This window comes from Gopherus evgoodei, chromosome 7, assembly GCF_007399415.2.
Source record: "Gopherus evgoodei ecotype Sinaloan lineage chromosome 7, rGopEvg1_v1.p, whole genome shotgun sequence".
NCBI lineage: Eukaryota > Metazoa > Chordata > Testudines > Testudinidae > Gopherus > Gopherus evgoodei.
Window position 1 is genome coordinate 89,152,280 of NC_044328.1, and position 22,516 is coordinate 89,174,795.

Sequence of the window (22,516 nt, forward strand, 5' to 3'; positions counted from 1 at the left end):
GCTTTTTACTTCAGGATGTTAATTCTCAAGACAAGTTAGAAACAAAAACAACGTACAAAGGAAACAGATCCAGGGCAATACAAAATATAGTTTTACAATCAGAATATAGGGAAGACTCTTGCCCTCAGTACATTTATATCTTATCAAAAGAAAACATGATGCCATTTAAACTTCAACAACATTTAAGATGAATTATATAGAGTACCTGGAAAAATCATCAGAAGTTTTTCCAAAGGCTATTGCAAGAACTTAAAATGTAGATGTGTAATAACTACAACCACTTCCCAAAAGGTGCTTAATACTTAATTACAGCAGCATTAAGAACACTCAGGAGTAAAGAAAAGCCACACAATTGAGAACAGTCTCTCCTGTTGCTGTGGAAAGGTGTGTAGAATTGTCAACAGCAAAGCAGGTGCCAACAACATACAGTATCCATCACACTATTGAATCACACAGTGAAAATGTCTTATTGGAGACATGGTTGAAGCTAAAAACAGAATTACTTTATAAGATGCAAAATAGCACTGATTTCACAATCCAAGTTGACTAACTTACAGAACTAACTGTGCTAAATTATTTGTTTGCAAAAGAAAAATTTTGCTGCAACAAACTGCATCACTGGTGAGGAGTGCTTCCAATTGATTAACAACTTCATGATCTCGTAAGGTTTGTCTTGGAAAGATTGAACAGGAATATGTACAGATAGGGTCAATTACAATACAAGTAAGAAAAAATGAACTTGCTTTTCTATCAAAACAGTCAGCACCAAGAGCTAAATTCACTCATGTTATTCATGGTTTAGACCACAAACTGTTAGTACTGTCATCAACCAATTGTAGTCAAAGCAATAAATTTTGTTTAAAATAAAGCATTAAGTTTCCTCATACACGGGGTCCCTGGTATACGTCTCCCTCTTATCTGTCATTTTGTGTATCCATTGCTCATCATTAGGGGAATGTGTTCCGATTCACATGGTCTCGATCCGTATATCCATTCCTTCACCTTTTGCATGGCTTTTCTTTGGGTGCTTCCCACAGCGTTCGGGAGGTGCTGGGAGGGAGGGGGAGGAGCAGGGATGGGGCACACTCATAGAAGGGGGCGGAACTGGGAAGGAAAAGGCAGTGCAGGGGTGGAGGAGGGTTATTTCTTCTTATGTGTAAAAATTTCCTGGTATCCATCATTTCAGTACTCGTCATCCTTTTCAGGAACACAGCCCCGACGTATACTGGGGACTCCCGTAACAGGTCATTCAGGAAAACAACAGGGAAAGGAATAAAGCCAAGATACTTGGAAGCAGTGACATTTAAAAAAAATAAAGGAGTATGATCAGAGTAAGACAAGTAAAAGAAAAGATCAGAATTCCTGGGGTGGAGACCAGTCCAGGCCATATATCTTCAGAATTCAAGAGCTGGTAGCAGTTTAAATTTAAAAAAAAAAAAAAACACCTCAGACTGCAGGGAACTGGCTCCCATTCTGTGTGGCTAGTGACACAGGTCAAGCACTGATAACCTTCTGGGGCCGAGAGCATGTCTGGTCTCTTCACTCAAAGAGGAAACATAATAGTCTACCTTTCACTGTGGGGCATGACTGTGTTAAAAACAGGATGGACAACAGAGGATATCTAGCTGAAGCAGTGACCTTTGCTGGGGTGCTGCCATTTTCCAGTGACTATGTCCTCCACTATCCTGATTAGAGCAGTGGTCTCCAACCTTTTTATGCCCCAAATCACTTTTTTAATTTAAGGGCAACCCAGGATCTACCCTGCCCCTTCCCAGAGGCCCCACCCATTCCCCAAAGCCCTGCTCTGCTCATTCCATCCCCCCTCTCCATCGCTTGCTCTCCCCCACCATCACTCACTTTCACCGGGCTGGGGCAAGGGGTGGAGGTCCGAGGGGGTGGCCTTTGGGCTGGGGCCAAGGGGTTTGCAGTGTGGGAGGTGGCTCCAGGCTGAGTCTGGGGCAAGGGGTTGGGGTGAAAGAGGGGGCTCTGGGCTGGGTTCAGAGTGTTGGGATGCTGGAGGAGGTACAGGGTGCTGGCTCTGGGAGGGGGGGTCAGGGCTGACACAGCGGGGTGGGGTGCAGGAGGGAGGTATGGAGTGCAGGAGGGCATATAGGGTGCTGGCTCCAGGAAAGGGCTCAGGGCTGGGTCTTCTGGTATGGGGTGCTGGCTCTGAGGGGGTGTGTAAGAAATGAAGGGTGGGTAGCTCCCTTTTACGGACACCCAGCCAGCCAGCTATAAAATCCCTCTTAGTACCTGTTCTCTACTTGCTTTACCTGTAAAGGGTTAAAAGTCTCACTGCTATGCATAGGTAAAAGAAAGTGATTGGCACCTGACCAAAAGAGCCCATGGGAAGGCTAGAACTTTTAAAAATTGAGAAAAAACTTCCCCTTTGTCTGTCTCTGGTTGTGCTCCCAGGAAGAGGGGGACAGAGCAGCAATAGTAAAAAGCTTGGGCCAGCTATGAAGAAATCATCAGTATCAAACCTAGAAACTACTTATTAAACCGCAGATATTTAAGTAGATTAGGAAATGTCTATGAAGACGCAAGTAGGTGTATCCCTTTTATTTCTACATGGTTTGTGGATTCCTCTGTGCTAATCCCAGTGCTTTTGTTTTGCTTGTAACTTTTAAGCTGGACCTCAAGAAAACTATTCTTAGTGCTTAAACCTCATAACTGCTCTTTTAAAATCTAGCAAGAGCTGAGTTCCCAGATATATTTTCTTTCCTTTTTTTTTAAATAAAATTTACCTTTTTTAAGAACAGAATTGGATTTGTGTGTCTTAAGAGGTTTGTGCACATGTTGTTTAATTAGCTGGTGGCAACAGCTGATTTCCCCACAGGAAGGAATTCCCAAGTGAGCTTTCCTGGTCTCTCAAAGGGGTTTTGCACTTGAGTGGTGGCAGCATCTACCAATCTAAGGTCAGAGAGAAGCTGTAACCTTTGGAGTTAAATACAAGCCTGGAGTGGAAAGTATTAATTTTTAGAGTCCTTGCAGGCCCCACCTTCTGCACTCGAAGTGCCAGACTGGGGAATCAGCCTTGACAGGGGGTATCGAGTGCATGAGGTGGTATAGGGTGCTGGCTCCGGGAAGCGGCTCAGAGCTGGGGCAGAAGTGCAGGAGGGGGCATGGGTGGCTGATGCCAGGAAGGGGTGGTATGGAGTGTAGAACAGGGTACGGGGTGCTGGCTCTGAGAAGGGGCTCAGGGATGGGGCTTTGAGTGTAGGAGGGGGTACAGGGGGCTGGCTCCGGGAAGGGATATGGAGTGCAAGAGGGGGTATGGGGCACTGGCTCTGGGAGGGAGTTCAGGACTGGGGCAGGAGCTTGGGGTGCAGGATAGGGTATCGGGAGCTGGCACCAGGACGCTGCAGGTTGGGTGGTGGAAGAGAAATGCTGGTCCAGCTTATTCATGCTACTCTGGGTCTTAATGCTGCAGAGACATTCAGAACCTGCCCATTGAAGGGGGAGGCAGCCCTGGCCCCACGCTGCTCCCGGAAGGGACCAACGTGGCTCCACACACTACCCCTCTCTGCAGCCCCTGCCGCTCCCATTGGCCACAGTTCCCTGTTCCTGGCCAATGGGAGCTACGGGGCGCGGAGACCCCTGCCCCTTCCCCCCCCGGCCATGGGAGTGGGGCCAGGGCAGGCAGAGAGCCTGCCTTAGCAGCAGCCCCCTTGCACCACCGGAGATGCAATCGACTAGGAGAGTCTCCATGATCGACCTCGACCGGTTGGTGACCATTGGATTAGAGGCATGGATGAATCTTTATTGGATAAAGAAGAAAAGTACTTCCTATTTGGTTTGGCCTTCTCCAATTTTAATTCTGATTGTAAATCCAACACTGCAATGCCCTCAGATCTGTCACCTAAAAAGAATGGCTCAGCTATGGGAATCTTCCTCACGTCCTCTGCAGTGAAGACCAATGCAAAGAATTTAGCTTCTCGGCAATGGCTTTGTCTTTCTTGAGTGCTCATTTAGCACCTTAATCATCCAGCGACCCACTAATTTTTTGGCAGGCTTCCTGATTCTGATATACTTAAAAAAAATGTTAGTGTGCATCTTTTGCTAACTGCTCTTCAAATTATTTTTTTGGCCAATTATATTTTTAACTTGACTTGCCAGAGTTTATGCTCGTTTTGATTTTCCTCCATAGGGTTTAACTTCTAATTTTTAAAAGATGCCCTTTTGCCTTTAACCACCTCTTTTACTCTGCTGTTTAGCCATGGTGGCATTCTTTTGGTTTTGTTGCTTGTCAAACTTGAAATTTAGAATAAAGTTTCTAACTAAGAGGGGTGAAGTTCTCGAACAGCCTTCCAAGGGGAGCAGAGGTGGCAAAAAAACCTAACTTGCTTGAAGACTGAGCTTGATAAGTTTATGGAGGGGATGGTATGATGAGGTTGCCTACAATGTTACATGGCCCATCTGCATCTTCTATTAGCAAGTATTTCCAAGGACTAGGGATGGGACATTAGATATGGAGGGCTCTGAGTTACCACAGAGACTTTCTTCCCAGGTGTCTGGCTGATAAGTCTCATCCACGTGCTGAGGCTCTAACAGATTGCCCTATTCAAGGTTGGGAAGGAAATTTCCCCTGGGTCACAATGGCAGAGAAGATGGGGGGGGTTCATCTTCCTTTCTGCAGCATGGGACATGGGTCACTTGCTGATTTGAACTAGAGTAAATGCTGGAGTCTCTGTAACTTCAAGTCTTTAAATCAAGATTTGAAGACTTCAGCAATTCAGCCAGAGGTTATAAGTCTATTACAGGAACGAGTAGGTGAAGTCCCTTCAAGCCTTTAAGTCTATGAGTCCATAAGATGGTTGATCCACTGACAACAAACTGGTTAGCTACTGACAGGTAGCAATCAGGAGTAAGGAGATTCCAAATGACGATAGCCAGGCTGAGGGCAGCTCTCATCTAGGTGTTCTGCTGCTGAGACTCTGGGGCAAACTCTGCACAGATTTCCAGGAAAGTGTCTTAGGACATTCTAAAGTTCTGCCACCACTGCTGGTCATCCCAGATCTACAGCACTATCCTGTCCCACCCATCATTGCTGGAGCACAAAAAGCAACATGTCACCAAGTGAAGTCGTTCCAGGAAAACAGGAAGGAGATGTGTTGCTCAATTTCAGCCTCCTCCTAAGAGGCCCTGTTCCTTAAGTAACTGCACAAATTCAGGTATCTGTGCAACAACCTATTCATATTTACCACCATGAGGATAACAGTGCTTACCAATGCCTCCTCCATGCTTCCAGACAGCACGTTGAAAATGGCACTGGCTCACAAAATACAGATGGATGATGGGATGAAAGAAGAGCAGTCTTGGGAATTACTTAATTTGATCCCATGTCCCAAAATTCCATTGTCTTCTAGTAGGTATCCCACAACAGATATGCAAAAATCCCAAAATGCATAAACTACAGTTGCAGAGCAATGCACCATCGGATGCTAAACCTGAATGCTAAGCACTTGTTTTCAACCACTTTGCTGTGTGGCAGCAATGATAAAAGGCAAATTTACCTTAATCAAGGAGTAACAATGTGGTGCATATGCATTGCTCATGCAATACTTAAGAGTCATTTAACATGTATGGACAAAACATGCAGCAAGTTTCAAGTGTAAACATGCCCAAGTATACACATATAGGTACAAATGTAATGTTTGCTACATTGAGACAGTGAACCACATTACTGTACCAAATACAAAATGAGTATTGGCTTTGACAGTACACATGTAATATAAGTGACTTTCTGCAGTGTCAGAGGGAATGAAGGAAACAAGTACATAAAATCTAAATGTTTGAAGGGTAAGCAGGAGAATCTGAAGCAAAATATTTCAACTCTCAGACTCATTCAACTGTCAAGGTTTTCAGAAGTCTGAAAAACAATGGAAAGTCAATTATTTTCACAAGAAATAATTCACAGCACTGAAGTTAACTAGGCCTCCCCCAACCCTCCATTCCCAGAGTTACTTTGTTCATTCATTTCAGAGAGTGAAATGCCACATTACAATCACTCATTTTTGCCAGTTTGGAAATTATTCTCCAAGTATTCCTAACATTGTAGGAGACCCCTTCATATTACTTGGAGTTCTGATAGACCAACAATATAAACAACAATTTATTGGTTAGGTTTAATAATGATGTGAAGTATTGGCACTACGGTGTTGTGTTTTGTGTAATGATAACTCCAAATCCTGTGTGTATCCTTAAGTATCAAGAACAATTTTCAAAGAAATAGCTAGATCTGTAAGACAGCTCATGTGATTTAAGATTGTTTTGGAAAGAATTTATCAGAACAGAACCAGAATTGATTAAAAAAAATTTCCATTAACTACAGAAAGAACTGGGCTCAAAAGCTATTGTGCATGTGACAGAGAAGTTATCCAAGAAACAGAAGACACATTTAACAACACAATAACTCCCTATCAGGCCACAACAAAATAGTACCTATCCAATTTCTATACTACTTTTACAAAAGTGTATTAATCAGTAAAAACAGAAAGTGTGTAAGAAACAAAATCTATTATAAAAGAAACAGGATCCCTTAACTACTTCCAAAGAAAAAAATTAACTCAGTACAGCACTCATGACTTTTTGCACTAGATATAAAAACAAGAAATGACTCTTACAGCTGTGGTAAGAATGTCTCATGGGGTTCCCCTTCTCTCTCTCACACACACACAAAACCGCAACAGAACACCACCATCACACTATGCATCCACCCACACAACTAAGCCCATGCAAAGTTTAATATAATACAGATGTGTTGTAGATAGAGCACAAAATGCTGCATTCTTCTGACAGAGTCAAAGTTTAACTAGTTAGGAAATACAAACAAAGTTGAAGCCATTCTCAAAGTGTCAAAAATAAAAACCCTGAAAGGGTAATTTATGCAATAAATTAGATTACTATTTCTTGTCATGTGGTCTACTCACTGCTACAGGCACCTCCTCCTGGCCACTCTGGGGTTAGCTGGGCCCTCCTCTAGCAGCCTCTCCACCCAAGGTCCTCTCTCTCCCCTGCTCTCTAGGTGCAGGAGCTGCAGATTTGTGACTGGGCCCCATGGCCAGGTCTCCAAAGTCCTCCCCTTACGTCCTCAAAGTCTTCTAAGGCGAACTGCCCCAGGCAGTCCACTTTCCATGTGTCGTCGGCACCGCTTCCCCAGTGGCTGCTAGGAGAACTCAGGCCCACCCTCTACTCCAGGTTCCGGCTCAGGGGTCCTCACTTCAACAGCCAAGGTCTGCCTTATCCAATTCCTTGTTGCTTTTCCCGTGACCCTTGCCTACCTTTAATTAAGTAATGTTGATAAATTAATTAATTAATTAATGTTGATAAATGCAAAGCAATGCACATTGGAAAACATAATCCTAACTATATATATACACAATGATGAGGTCTAAATTAGCTGTTACCACTCAAGAAAGAGATCTTGGAGTCATTGTGGATAGTTCTCTGAAATCATCCACTCAATGTACAGCAGCAGTCAAAAAAGCAAACAGAATGTTGGGAATCATTAAGAAAGGGATAGATAAGAAGACAGAAAATATCATAATGACGCTATATAAATCCATGGTACTCCCACATCTTCAATACTGTACGCAGATGTGGTCACCTCATCTCAAAAAACATATATTAGAATTGGAAAAGGTTCAGAAAAGGGCAACAAAAATTATTAGGGATATAGAACAGCTTCCGTATGCAGAGAGATTAATAAAACTGGGACTTTTCAACTTGGAAAAGAGGCGACTGGGGGGGATATGATAGAGGTCTATAAAATCATGAGTGGTATAGAGAAAGTAAATAAGGAAGTGTTATTAACTCCTTCTCATAATACAAGAACAAGGGGCCACCAAATGAAATTAATAAGTAGCAAGTTTAAAACAGATACAAGAAAGTATTTTTTCACGCAACGCACTGTCAACCTCTGGAACGCCTTGCCAGAGGCTGTTGTGAAGGCCAATACTATAATGGGATTCAAATGGGCGCTAGATATATTCATGGAAGAGCTATTAGCCAGGATAGGCATGGAGTCCCTAGTCTCTGTTTGCCAGAAGCTGGGACTGGGTGACAGGGCATGGATCACTTGATAATAACCTGTTTGTTCATTTTCTTTGGGGCACATGCCATTGACCATTGTCAGAGGACAGGATACTGGGCTTGATGGACCTTTGGTCTGACCCAGTATGGCCATTCTTATGTTCTTACCTTTCTGGCTCTCTCTCCTCCCTGTGAGTAACTGTAGACTACCCTCTATATAGTCCCAAACACACCTCTCTTCACCCAGGGAGTGACTCTAGATTACTTCCCTGGAGCCCCTAGCTGCTATCAGTTCCTGGGATTTCTACAAGCCCCTTCTTTTCCCATCCGGCTGAGCCTCATCTAATTAATCTCTGCTCCCTGGCTCCTCCTCCAGGTGCAGCCTGGAGATTCAATTGGCTCCTCTGGCCACCTGAACCCCTTTCAAATCTTGTATGGGGTGACACACCATCACACAACAGTGCAAGAGCAGACATACTGAGCATCAGGACTGTGATATCTTAATAAAGATATGAGGAGAGTTTAGCCCAATGCTAGACTCATTACACTTATCTCTAACAAGAACTACTTACACTATACATTTTATCCCAGAGGTACTTTAAAGATAAACAAAATGGTTCTGATTTCTGCTCTAACCCCCCTGATCTCATGGCAGCTGTCTGTTTCTAAATACGATGGTGTAAGCACCAAAGCAGTTCAGTTACTGTGTGTCATACTCCAGCATTGCAATTGGCTACAGAGTCCACTTCTTGAGCAACAGTTCTTGCCACAAATAGTGCAAGTACATGGGACTGATCTAAATGAAGATGCTGGCTCACTACTAGTGCTTGAGACTTGCTGCACTTTCTGCTTTGCTCTCTTCACTTTTCTTTCCCTCAATACCCTTCTTCAGCCTCTTTGACATCCTGGTCCAGCACAGCCCATCACGTGGCCTGTTGCTAGCTGCGTCTTTTCTGTTTACAGAGTTTGTGTTGAATGCTTTCAAGTCCCTCTTGCAAACGTTCATGAATCTGAGACTAGATTGGTCCAGTGGCCTTGGAGCATCCACAAGTTCTCCATACAAGAGATCTTTTAGAACACGTCTATCGTTCATCCAGTGCAATTGATCAAGCCCACAGAGACATCTGTGTTCAAAAACACAATTTTGCTTTCTCAAGTACTTCAGTGTCAGGAACTTTGGTTTCACACTTAATATTTAGAACAGGGGTAGGCAACTGATGACACATGTGCCAAAGGTGGCACGCGAGCTGATTTTTAGTGGCACTCACATTGTCTGGGTCCTGGCCACCGGTCTGGGGGGCTCTGGATTTTAATTTAATTTTAAATGAAGATTCTTAAACATTTTTAAAACGTTATTTACTTTACATACAACAATAGTTTAGTTATATGTTATAGACCTATAGAAAGAGACCTAAAAATGTTAAAATGTATTAGTGGCACGCAAAATCTTAAATTAGAATGAATAGAGGAAGACTCAGCACACCACTTTTGAAAGGCTGTCAACCCCTGATTTAGAACATGATGAAGATTGTGGGTGTAGCGTTTAGCGTTCTCTCATGCCTGCTGTAAGTGGTCCAGGTCTCACCACCACACAGCTGCGTGCTCAGAACACAGTGTAGTAGGCACATATCTTGGTGTTCAAATGGTAGTTTCCTATTATCCCACACACAATTTGGTCAGTTAACCCAATGAGGTAGTTGCCTTTATGATGCAAGAATTAAGCTGAACATCTAGAGATAAGTTATCTGATACAGATAGTGACAAAGAGTCCTGTGGCACCTTATAGACAGAAGTATTGGAGCACAAGCTTTCGTAGGTGAATACTCACTTCGTCATGCGTCTGACAAAGTGGGCATTCACCCATGAAAGCTCATGCTCCAATATTTCTGTTAGTCTATAAGGTGCCACAGGACTCTGTCACTTTTACAGATCCAGACTAACACGGCTACCCCAGATAGCTGAGCTTGTGAACAACTTCTAACATGACATTAGCTATTGAAACGTCTGGTCCAGTCAACACATCTCTTGCCATAACCATAATCATCTTTAGACTGAAACATAGTCCAAGTTAATCACAAACAAGCACAAAGCTATTGCAAACTTGCTAGAGCTCCTTTTCACTGTGTGCAATGAGCACTGTGCCACCACCGAAAAGAAGTTCTCTTCTTTGCTTTTGGATCTTAAACATGCAATGTTGAAGAGATTTCCATCTGATGTTGTGTGGAGATCTATATCCTCAGTGCTAGATGAGAAAACACAACAAAACAGCACAGAGATATACCAAAAAGTGTCAGTTCCAAAACATCTTCCTGTTTGAAATCACTCTGGATTTCAAAACTGCCAGATTGATCACCATCATAGTGGACTATAGCCTAAGTTTATGCAATCATGGAAGGATCAAATCAGACTGAAGAGAATTTGGGAGCAACAAATTCTCTCTAGCAGTTGGAAATTCCCTTTCTGATGACGAGGTCAAAAACCTTTGTGAGATCTCTGAAGGCCACATAGAGAGGTTTCACTTTGTCTTGACACTTTTCTTGTAGTTGCTTTAGTGCAAGGACCACATTGACTCTTTGGAGAGAGATATATATATATCTCCAGCAAAAAATTAGTCTTTTGTGAATGACAGGTACGAGCACCTTGCCTGCCACACTAAAGACAGAAATTCCTGTAGTGGTTCCTCTGTAGAATGCTCTGTAGTTTTTCAGTCACTCCAATCTCCTTTGTTTTCATACATTATGATGTTGGCATTGTTCATGTCTTGTGGTATCATTCCTTCCTTCCTACAGGTAAGCAAGATATTTTACAGCAGTTTCAGCTCACCTTGTCCTCCGTGTTTCAGTACTTCAGCTGGAATTCCATCTTTTCCTGCAGCCTTTTCTGGTGCTAAGGAGGTAATTTCCTTTTCAAGCTTATTTACATATGATCCTATATTAAGTTCTTTGATGGTCTGGAGCCTGGGGACTACATTTAGTGCTGCTTCAGAAATAGTGGTTACACATGGATAGAGTTTGTGATAATGTTACGCCCAATATTGCATCTGTTTGTCTTAATAAGTATGTCTCCATTAAGAGATTTGAATGGGGTAGTCTTGTTAGCTGAAGGACCTATTGCGTTCTTGATTTCATCATACATACTTCTTAGATCTCAATTCTGAAAGAACATGTATTTTTTCCATACAGACTGAGACAGTATTATTCAGCTCATTGCCTCTCTCTTCACTGCAATGAGCTCTTGGCCACTCTGAGGTTAGAACATGTCCAGGACAATGGTTCATGTGTGATGGAGATATGCCGTGCATTTTACATCAATAACTGGAAGCGTTTTTTCAGCATATGCTGCAAACCAATCTTTATCTTGTACGTTCTTTTTACCAAAAGCAAAGATTGTAGCTATATGGATATTCAGTCTAAGTGTGTTCCACACTGCATTAGCAATTAGGGGAGGTGGAATGCAGGACACAGCTTCCCGAAGATTTTTAGTGAGTTGAAGACATCCTCCTTGGTCTTTTGTGTTGTTGATGTTAATGTGTAGGCAAACAGTTTTGTTTGGTATAATAGAATTTCCTTAGTGAAAACCTTATTTTGCAGCCTGGTCTGTGTCATAGTCTGAACTGTAAAACCAGTAAGTATGGAGAATATCCTGTAGGTGTTTTCTGTGGGTGACAATTAAATCCAGTTGGTACCAATGGCCAGATGTGGGATGTTTCCAGGAGACCTTCTGGCCATGACTACCCTGGAAGTGTTTATAGGCAATGCACAGTACTTCTGTAGTGTTTGCCCATTGTTCTTCATTTTTACTACTCCATGGTGGTCAGGGCATAGCAACCACATCTTGTGATGAGAGGCGACTCTAACATTGAAATATCCCAATAGATATAGTCACTCACCCAGTGGTAGTTTGCTGGTGACACTGTCTACCTGCTAATAGAACAAGACCTTCTCTTGAAAGGCGGAATAAAGTGCTAGGGCAGAGGTAATGATGATGTTGGCAAAGCTGCCTATGGAAGATATTCTTAGAGATATAATACATCCTCACATTGCAGTGAGACATTCAACCCTGGGTGCTAAGGAGTTGACTGCAAAACCATTCCACGTTTGTGATAGTCGTTTGCTTTTTCCGTGCTAAAAGAAGGCGTAACGCATCTCGCATAGAGAGCCTGCATCAACTAGTCTGACTTCAGAGAGAGTGGCTATGTCTATGTCAAGCTTCTCCAGCTCTCTGTCAATGATAGCAACCCTTCTAGGGTCATTGATCTCACTGAGGTCATCCTCACAGTGCAAACTGTCCTCACATTCCAGCAAGCAAGTTTGAAGAGTGCAACCAACATACCCAAACCTTTGGCAAATACACCTATGCAGAAAAATAAGGAGGCAGAGGCTTGCCTTAGGACCAAATCCTCCCTCCTGGTAATACTGACTGGATCAAAAAGGCATGAAACACCAAGATATTTGGAAGCCAGCACCAATGCAGGAGATGCTAGAGAGCAGAACTGAGTTGCAATGCCAACCACTTAACACTTTCTCCCCAGTGAATTCAGTTGAGTTTTCTCTCCTAGCTTTTGTTCAACCAAGAACTGTCTGCAAGGAATCAACACGAGATGGAATGACTTCTTTGTGGATATTTATCAGAGGGGTAGCCGTGTTAGTCTGGATCTGTAAAAGCAGCAAAGAATCCTGTGGCACCTTATAGACTAACAGACGTTTTGGAGCATGAGCTTTCATGGGTGATGCATGCATCTGAAGAAGTGGGTATTCACCCACGAAAGCTCATGCTCCAAAACGTCTGTTAGTCTATAAGGTGCCACAGGATTCTTTGCTGCTTTTGTGGATATTGTTCTTCTTTCCAATGGGTATCTGGCGACCCCACCACTACCAATCAGTAAGTGGTGGGATTCCCAGTTAAGTCATCAAGCACCTGATCCATGGCAGGTAGCACTAGATACCATGGCTTAGCTGGTTAAACAACTGTCTAGTAAACTGAAGATTGTGGGTTCAAATGCCAGTGGTGCCTCTGATTACTTCTCATCTCTCTGATTAGAGTGATAAATATGTAGTATACTTAACAAGTCACTTCAACAAAAAATATTAAACTTGTTTAAAATAAAAACACCATTGTAAGCAGGGCTGCTAGCATGACTGTGACGTACTGGGGTGCAATCCAACCAAGTGAGGGGCTGCTCGGCACCTTGCAATGCCTTAGTGCAGTAGCTACCACCTGTACCATACTCAAGCAGCCTACCAGCATGCAAATAACACCCTAAATGTCTGTATGTAACTGCAGCCTGCCAGCCACACTCTGGCTTTTACCAGCCTGGGTTCTTTCTGCAGAGTTGACCCCAACATACTACCAGTCCTGGATTTTCCCCAAAATATATGTATTGTACTGAGCAGCCCTCTCTTGGACAGTCCAGAGATATTAAATCTGTTGTACCTTTAAGGGAATAATACACAACAACTTGCCACCTTAAATAGTGTTACCCAGACAATTTAACTTAAACACACTGGATTAGTTTCAATTAAAGAATAAAACAAGTTTATTTAACTACAATGAGATTTTAAATGAGTACAAGCAATGAGGCAAAAAAGTTAGAAATGGTTACAGGAAAAATAAAGTTAAAACACTTCCTAGGGCCTAACTTACACTATACTTGATTCTTACCACATCCTTCTAACAGAATTACTGACCAAACTTTACAGGGCAGGACCCCTCTCCCAAAGTCCAATGGCGGTTTATTTTGTCTTCTAGGGTACAAAGAAGGAGATGCACAGGAAGAGATATACCTTTGGGTGTTTGCCCCTCACTTTTATAGTTCAGCCCCCTCTAAGTTCTATCCAGCTGAGCAGAAGGAAACAGAGTCTAGTGAGGAAAGATGCTACATGCTGTTTTCTGTCACCTGTGTGTGCTGAGATGCAGATTTTCTTCATCTTCTTTTCTTTTCTCTCTTTCTGAAGACATTGTTTACAGCTTATATGCAAATTGAGATAACCACATATCCCTTTGTACAAGACTGCTTGACCAGTTGTCCCTTAACTAGCTAGGAATAAGAAACGGACTCCTATCCTTTATGAGGGTCATTCACCAAAGGGAGATGCAATCGCACACATTTTGCCCATGTATAACAATGTTGGAACAGAAAAGCAGTCCATGAAAGGGTTTCTTACATATTAATTGAAATTAGTTAAATTATCTCTGGACTAAGCAACACAAAGGTTCTAAAACACATTACAAGAAAAATATGTATTCCGTTTTTAATATGGCTTCATAATTCATAATGGTACTTTTCTGGCTTTAAAAAAATCTATGATAATCTGATCTGCTCACCTACCATGACAAAAGCCATAGAATTGCTTCTATTAATTCCTGAATAAAACCCAGTAATCTAAAGGTGTTTAAGAGCCACTGATTACAACATATTACCAAGCAAAGAAAATGACACAGCTTTTTCAGCAAATCCAAAGAATCAACCCACTCAATACTTTCTCTTGTACAATGAACCATATCAACTATACAAAAATAATTTATTTATCATAAACAAAAAACTTACCTGGACACAAACTTGCTTAAATCCGAATATTCACCACATTCCATTATAATGCTAAGGTCGGTAACAGCAGCAGATATGCTTTCATTACTCTAGATTGGAGAAATTATTAAGAAAAAAGGCAGATTAATTTATAATTATATATAAACTTGTTAGTTACAAGAGATCTTAAACACAGATTTTAAAGTGAGGTCTACTTATATGAAAAATCTTTGATGATACACATAAGTAGTACAAAGGTAACAACCTATTGGAATAATGCCTATGCTTCCTTGAAGAGAAATGGCAATTTTTAAGAAGTACAAGATGATGGTGCTTGATATGCTTCATAACATGGGGTTGCTTTCTGTTTAATCTATTACTGTCCCATTCTCCTCATTCCCCAGCATGACTTCAACAAGTAATATTAACAAATAAACAGAACCCAACCATTGTGTAACACAGTGGTTTTCAATCAGAGGGGTCCGTGAGCAGGTTTCAGGGGGTCCCTCAAGCAGGGCCAGCTTTAAACTTGCTGGGGTCCATGTCTAGTAGTAGGATTTTATGTTTGTATTTTGTATGATTTAGAACGAAGGATAAAGAATAATGAGATAATAATGCAGCACGTATTAAATTTATTGGCGTCTGATTTGATTATATCCTGCCAGCCACCCTTTTTGAATAGCAGAAAAGAATGACTTAACGGGCCATTTGGTAAAGATGCATTAGCTGGAATCTGTGTCTGGGCTGATTTCAAGGAAGTAACAGATGGTTTTAAGGTTACTACTTTGTTGTAGGGTTAGGATTTTAAAAGAAGTAAAAGAATTCCATGATTGTTTTCTTGTGCATTGTAACTTGATGTTCCTGTTTAAAATGTTCTGTGTAAATTAGTTCTGTTTTGTGTGTGCATGAGGAATATATGTGTTAAGAAATACATGTGAAGGCCATTGCTGAACTAGATATAAGAGGGAGGAATGAAGGACTGACACAAAGGCGCCATGAGGCTATAACACACCCTTATTGAAATGTCAGAAGAGGGCAGATTGATGACTGTAAAAATAAGACAGGCACCTATCAATGGGGACAGGACAGCTGTGATAAAGAATGAGAAGGACAATATAAGAAAACAAGCACTTGTCAAACAACAATTGATTAAAGCATGAGAGTGCAAACTCATTGATCCCACTGAAAGAAAATCACTATATAAACAGGGTGCCTTGCCATGAAACTTCAGATTCATCCTGCCAAGACTTTCCTGGAGCATCGTGTCGTGACTGATGGAACTTGGCTCCTTCCTACCCATAATCAACCTAGCTGGCCACTAGATTGATCCAGACTCTGGATTAGTAACTATAACATCGACTGGTGGTACAGAGTGTGTGTGGGGCGGGGGGTGATAGAATGCATATGCTAATTGTTGTATCTTCAATAAACACGGTGTATTGCCTTTTCCCCTGAAAAAGATCCCATGTGCTTCTTATAAGCATAACACATGGCAGAAACCCAAAGCCCTGTCACCTGGGGCACTGAGCCCCACCACCTGGGGCTGAAGCCGAAGTCTGAGCAATGTAGCTTTGCATGGGTCCCTGTGGTATGGGGCCCCAAGCAACTACCCTGCTTGCTACCCCCTAATGCTGGCCCTGGCTTTTATATGCAGAAAACCAGTTATTGTAGCACAGATAGTTATTGTAGCAGTTTTTATAGCATGCTGTGGGGGGGGTCAGAAAGAAAAAGGTTGAGAACCCCTGGTGTAACAAATAAAACTTAGTCATCCAGCCACTCAATAAATAAAATAATGTAATGTGATCTAAAGAGAGGAATAAGAAAATCATTTGTTTGCTCTATAGTTCTGCTTGTGTTTTATTTCTTGAATTTGCTTCATATTTCATGACATCCATTTTGCCTTAATTTCATTTTAATTCACAAGAATATGTGTATACAAATATATCTGCATAAATAAGTGTGATTAATGTGTATTCCAAATTAAAACCTCAAACAACATATGCAATTTTAGCTTTCACAAAGACAGAGTGAGAAAGTAGGTTCAAACAGAAAAAATTTAATACTTTGTATTATATGTTTTAAAACATGCCAGAGCAGTTAGCTTGGGAAAGGACAGAGGAAAGATTAGAAGTTAGAACACATCACTTGGAAAGACATCATGAAACAGGCAGCATTAATACTTCTCATTGCACTGGGGCATACAACACTGTTTTTCCTATTCCAGCTAGTATGAACTCATGGGAAGGTAAGGTAGAGAAAACAAATGTAATGGGAATGCTGGAGTCAAGTGAAAACATATCATGACATTCTGCAGCATTGCATGGACAGGGACATTGCTAATGTTGCCATGACTAGAGTTGGAGGAGGCATGCCAAGATACTTTATAAAATTCAGGAAGTTGAATAAGCACCATAAGGCAAGAAAATCAATTAAAACATATAGCAGAAGACGCAGATCTGGGCACAGAGCTGCAGACAAGCTGCTAGCACAGTTACTGGATGTAAGCAATTGTATCTTTACAGAAAACTGGCATCCCAGGAAACTGACACTACCATTTTATGCCCAGATGCCATCTTGTGGTCCACTGGCTTAAAGGGAAAAAGTCTTCTGGAAAAAGGCAATTATAATTAATTGACCACTCCCTCAATGTTCTTGAGATTTGACGTGGTAGAATCTAAAGTTAGTATAAAGCTAAAATTGCATATGTACTTGGAGAGAGTTTAAATACAATACGGCAGAATCTCATGGTATTTTTATGTCAAACTTCATCTTCCAGTAAAGGATCTCTGCTTTGGCACTTGGGACTTAATCTTTCATTGTTAATGACTTTTAGCACCAGTACAGGCCTTTTTAAAAAAAACAATCTAGAGACAGAAGTAAAAACCCTTTGCTGTGGTAAAACTTTCAGATTTCTGTCAAGAACCTGAGGAAACAAAATAATTTAACTCATTAAGTTGCAAGATGAAAGGAATCAGATGAAATCTATGCTGTGGCCATTTTATATATCCCCAAAACAGGTGGGAGAAAAATAATCCTAATTTATCTTTCATCCAGTTCTGGTCTATTTGTTCCTAATTGGGCATTCCTCAAAAAGGGGTTTGGGGGGAATAGTAGCAGGAGGATTAGAGCTATATTTTTATTCTAAGGGTCTCAAAATACTTTACACATATTAGTAAATCTGTGCCCCAACACCAATGTCCTAGGAAGTAAAACATTTATCATCCTAATTTTACAGGTGGAGAACCTAAGGAACAGAAGTTATGGCGAAATTTCCAAGTTTTAAAATTGTGGACTAAAGACCCAATCCTTCATTGAGAAATATGGGCAGACGCCTCCATCCATGCAGACCCGCAATGACTTCAGCGTTTTCATTGCAGGCTGGAGACCTGTCTTGGATAACATCACACAGGAAGTCTGTAGCAATACCAGGATTATCCCCATCTCATAACTTCTAATCTTGTGTCTTAATCGCAAGACTACCATTATTTCACCATTAGTTTGAAAAACCCAAACAATTCCTTGTTTAAACAAACGTTGTTATGCACAAAAAAATTCACACACAGCCTCTCGTTTATGCTGCTGAAGTAGCCAAATAGCAGTGTGTGAAATATTTTCATAGAACCTCCAACATACCAAAAACACAAAAGGATATTTTCTTTAGTTGTGGGGGAAAAAAAAGGATTTTTTTTTTATTCCCCTAACATACAAAATTCTGAACTACACTTCTGGAAAAAAGTTAGTACACACATTAGCCACATACAAAAATCTGAACATCATAGTAAGCATGCTGCATTGTCGATTTCTTTAAAAAATAGAAATTAAAAGCAAAATATGTCCATTTGCTGTGTTCATGAAATGTTGTGTTGACATTTTACTACTGTAGCTAAATGATTCATAGATATCATTCTCACAGTGAATGTAATCCAGTCACATTATAAATAAAATCTTCAAATTTAACACCATATATAGTAATACAGTGCATGCAAGGAAGCTGAATTATAATTGCTATGGAAACCACAGCTTTAAATTTCGTGACTTGTGTATGTAAAATCTCCATCATATTACAAGACCATATATTTGCATTGTATTTAATGACTGTACAAGTAGATATGTGCTATACTCATTAGAGTCTGTATGTGTAATTTGCTCTATGCTAGCGGATGCTTATATAACTCCATATTTTTAAAGGCATGAAATATCAGAAACTTAAAATGTATAATGCAAAAGGGAGGGGAAAACAAAGCCAGAAAATTAATCTCTCTCTGCTAGCATTTTAAATTATAATTGACACAGGTTTTGGTGGGGGGGTTTCCGGGAAATAACCAATCAACAAAACAAATTCACATAAAAATAACAATTTCTCTGATTTAAAAAAATTTATTTAAATTCAATAATCAGTCAGTAAATAGTGAAATACTGCCATCTAATGGCATAGATTTAAAGTGCACAATCAACATGGATTTTTGTTTATTAGACTATTAACATGAAATTCTGCATCTTCACTTCAATATGTTAACTGCACGATGCATTAAAAGAGGTCATGATTCTGTAAAAACAAACTAAGGTGAGTAGTCCCTTTGACTTCAGTGAATCTTTTTGCACAAATGACGAATGCTCAAGTGAGCATAGTTTTGTAGGATTCAGTCCTAAATTTAAGTCCATGGGTCTATAACTGTGAGTAAAGTTACACAAGTGATTTGGTGCTTGCAGGCTTAGGGTCACAATTATGGCTCAAGATTGCCTATATCAGAAGACTGAAGGGGGAGAACCAAACTGTTTTTGAACTAAGATGAAAATGTTAGAAAAGTAAAAAAATTATAATCAGAATATTTTAATTATCTGTAGCTCAAGAACAAATATATTCACTTTCTTAGATTCTGCAGAAACAATTTCCTTTATTTTTAGGGTAAAAAAGGCAATGCTCAGGCTAAGCCATAGCTTTAGGAGATTAATATAAGGCTTTATAATGGAAGCTGATTAGTAATGTCTCTCATTAATATGTAGGGTTCTTGTGCTACTAAAACATGTTCACATTTTTCTTACATTTACCTTAAGATTTTATATATTATGAGACTTTTCTACCCATTAAGGCAACAAGTCATACCTATTTTTGTAGAGCGCCAAATTCCACGTTTTTGTAGAGGGCCAAATTCTTGGCCGCGGCAGCTCGTTAGTAAGTTTTCCTTCTGCAAGTTATCTTGTCCTTCTGCTAAAGGTGCACAGGCCTCATTATTTCTGCTTTAGACCAGTTAGAACTGTTGCAACTAATAACGGCTGTTACACCTGGCCTTTTAGGTCGATTAAAGTTCAAACATGGAGGGACTCTTGTCTGCTGAGGCCTAAAACCAGGAAGGCTCCATACCCTTGTGGCCTTCCACCCTCCCGAGTTACTTAGGGTTATGCTTAGTGAATTTAAAAAAAAAAAATTGGGTTCTCTTTATTTGTCTTTTTGTTTTTCAATCTTTAGAGTGAACTTGCATTATGTTTTTAAGCGTTTCCCCTTAGCCATGATGCTTGTAAGCTTAACTTTATTTAAAAGAAAAGTGGAGATTTTCATTTACCCCAGGAGTCCAAGAGTTGGACTTCTATGAAAAATACGAAATATCATTGAGGAGTCCTTGTGGCACTTTAGAGACTAGCACATTTATTTGGGCATAAGCTTTCGTGGGCTAGAACCCACTTCATCAGATAGCTTATGCCCAAATAAATTTGTGCCACAAGGACTCCTCGTTATTTTTGCTGATACAGATTAACACAGCTACCACTCTGAAATGAAATATCATGAGACTTGTGACAAAATCATAAAAGTTGGCAACACTGGTTTAACTACACGTGGAATTTGGCCCTCTACAAAAATGGATATGACTTGTTGCCTTAATGGGTAGAAAAGTCTCATAATATATAAAATCTTAAGGTAAATGTAAGAAAAATGTGAATATGTTTTAGTAGCACAAGAACCCTACATATTAATGAGAGACTTTACTAATCAGCTTCCATTATAAAGCCTTAATGCACCTGCGCTTACGTAATTGCTACAGGGGGAGGAAGTGGGGGGGGGGGGAGAAAGAAGAAAGAGAAAAAAAACTTATAAAAAGGGAAAAGCCGCTTGTGTAAGGGTGCTGGATCTGAGGCATGTCAAGTCTCCCAGCACCGCTTTGAGATCTCAAATAAACTTTGCTTGCTTCTCTACCCTGGTGTGTGTTCACTGGCGCTAAGCACTCCAGGCACGAACCACTGTTGCTTGCCTCGGGCACCCTCTGTGCCTGCAACAAAATCATGACTCATCTATGAACTCTTGAGGTTGGCACTACTACAGTCTATACGCTGCTTCATAAATTTAGTCTTACACTCTACCCTAAGTCCACAATCCACTGATATCAATGGAATGATTGATCAAAGATCTAAAGTAGAATACAGCCTTTACATGGCAATTCAACTTTCAGATATTATTCTCTGTTCAACTGCATTGACCATTGTTCAGCGGGAAAATGTTTTCAGCCCAGGACCACAGCTATTTCTGTCTTATATCTTTCCTTTTCCTATCCTCCTTCCCCTGTTTCTCTCTCTCTTCTCTTTCTTCACTCTTTTCATGCAACAACTCTAAATTCCTCCGTGTGCTTCATTCTCACCTACCATTTCCCTATCACAGCTGATAGAATGAACAGCAGTCAAATAGCAATTTTTTACATGTCATCATTAACATTAAGTGTGAGAAGTAATATTCTAATGAAATTAATGGGGGCAAGGAAGATCATGACTCAAAGCATTATAGTTTCACACTGTCTGTAAACTGAGTACACCACCAGTGTGTAACAGTTACACTCACTTAGCACTTGGAAAGTTACTATGAAAGCTAAACACTTAGTTATATTTTTTAAATGAAAGCTTTGGTTCTGCAGAATCTGAATATACCATGTTGGTTTCAAAAAAAGCACATCAAATGGTACTACTTCAGATAAGTACACATCTGGAGGACTTTGTAAGAAACCATTTCCTCCCAACCTCATTCTAGCATGTTAAACACTCTTCACTTCACAGACACATCTGAGTGGCTAGTTTTCTCTTAATAAACTCACATTTTTTCTTCCAAGTTGTCAAAACTCAATTCCTTGTAGTTATTTTTGACCAAATCTTTCAAAACTAATTTCTCTCTCTTCAAGTAGACTTGAACCATTTTTCTTTTACATATTCATAAGTATGTTTATTGAATAACAATATCTGAGAGTAAGTATATCCTCAGCAAAAAATGAAGACATTGGCACATCAGCAAAAGTACAACAGAAAAAAAACTTGAAAACAACAGTCTAATAACTGATGCTTACAGAAATGAACACACTAAGTTTTATGTAATAAAAACAATGTATTAAAACAGTATAACTCCCTAAAGAGGACAATATAGTCTTTTTTTTTGAAGCATGTGCTTATTTCTGATTAATGTTAATGGCACTTATATGCCCTGTTTAAGACAGTAACAGACTTAAAGATATAATATGCCAAATATTTGGAAAATAAATGTTGAATCAGAAATGTAATCTGAGAAAGAACCACCAGATCATCTAGTTGATATTCTATTTATCACAAGCCATAACACCACCCAGCACCTGCATACTAAACCCAACAACCAAAATTAGACTCAATTATTACAGCCCACTGGAGAATAAACTATTACATGCCACAAGTAGAGAATAGAAGGTGCATCAACGCCCGAGGCCCCTGCAGTGGCAGCAAATTGATTAAGTGAGACATACTCAGATAATCCTGGCAATTAACTTGCACTCCAGGCTGCAGAGGAAGACGAAAAAATCACAAGATCACTGCCAATTTGAACAAGAGGAAAATTCCTTCCCGACCCCACATATAGCGATCAGTATATGTAATATCGATCTATGACAATCTGATAGTATGTCTGTCAAATTAATTTTTCATTAATAACATTTATTGTCATCTTTGGTGTTC

At 40.4% G+C, this 22,516-nt stretch overlaps 1 protein-coding gene across 2 annotated transcripts in view; it reads right to left on the minus strand.

Annotated features, from left to right (window-relative positions):
• The window catches only part of CENPP (centromere protein P), a 308,525-nt gene that overhangs the window by 280,117 nt on the left and 5,892 nt on the right, over positions 1-22,516 (minus strand). For both annotated transcript variants that reach the window (XM_030571078.1, XM_030571079.1), the window contains exon 5: positions 14,582-14,670. In XM_030571078.1, coding sequence (XP_030426938.1) covers positions 14,582-14,670 — 89 coding nt within the window. The remainder of the gene's footprint in view (positions 1-14,581; positions 14,671-22,516) is intronic.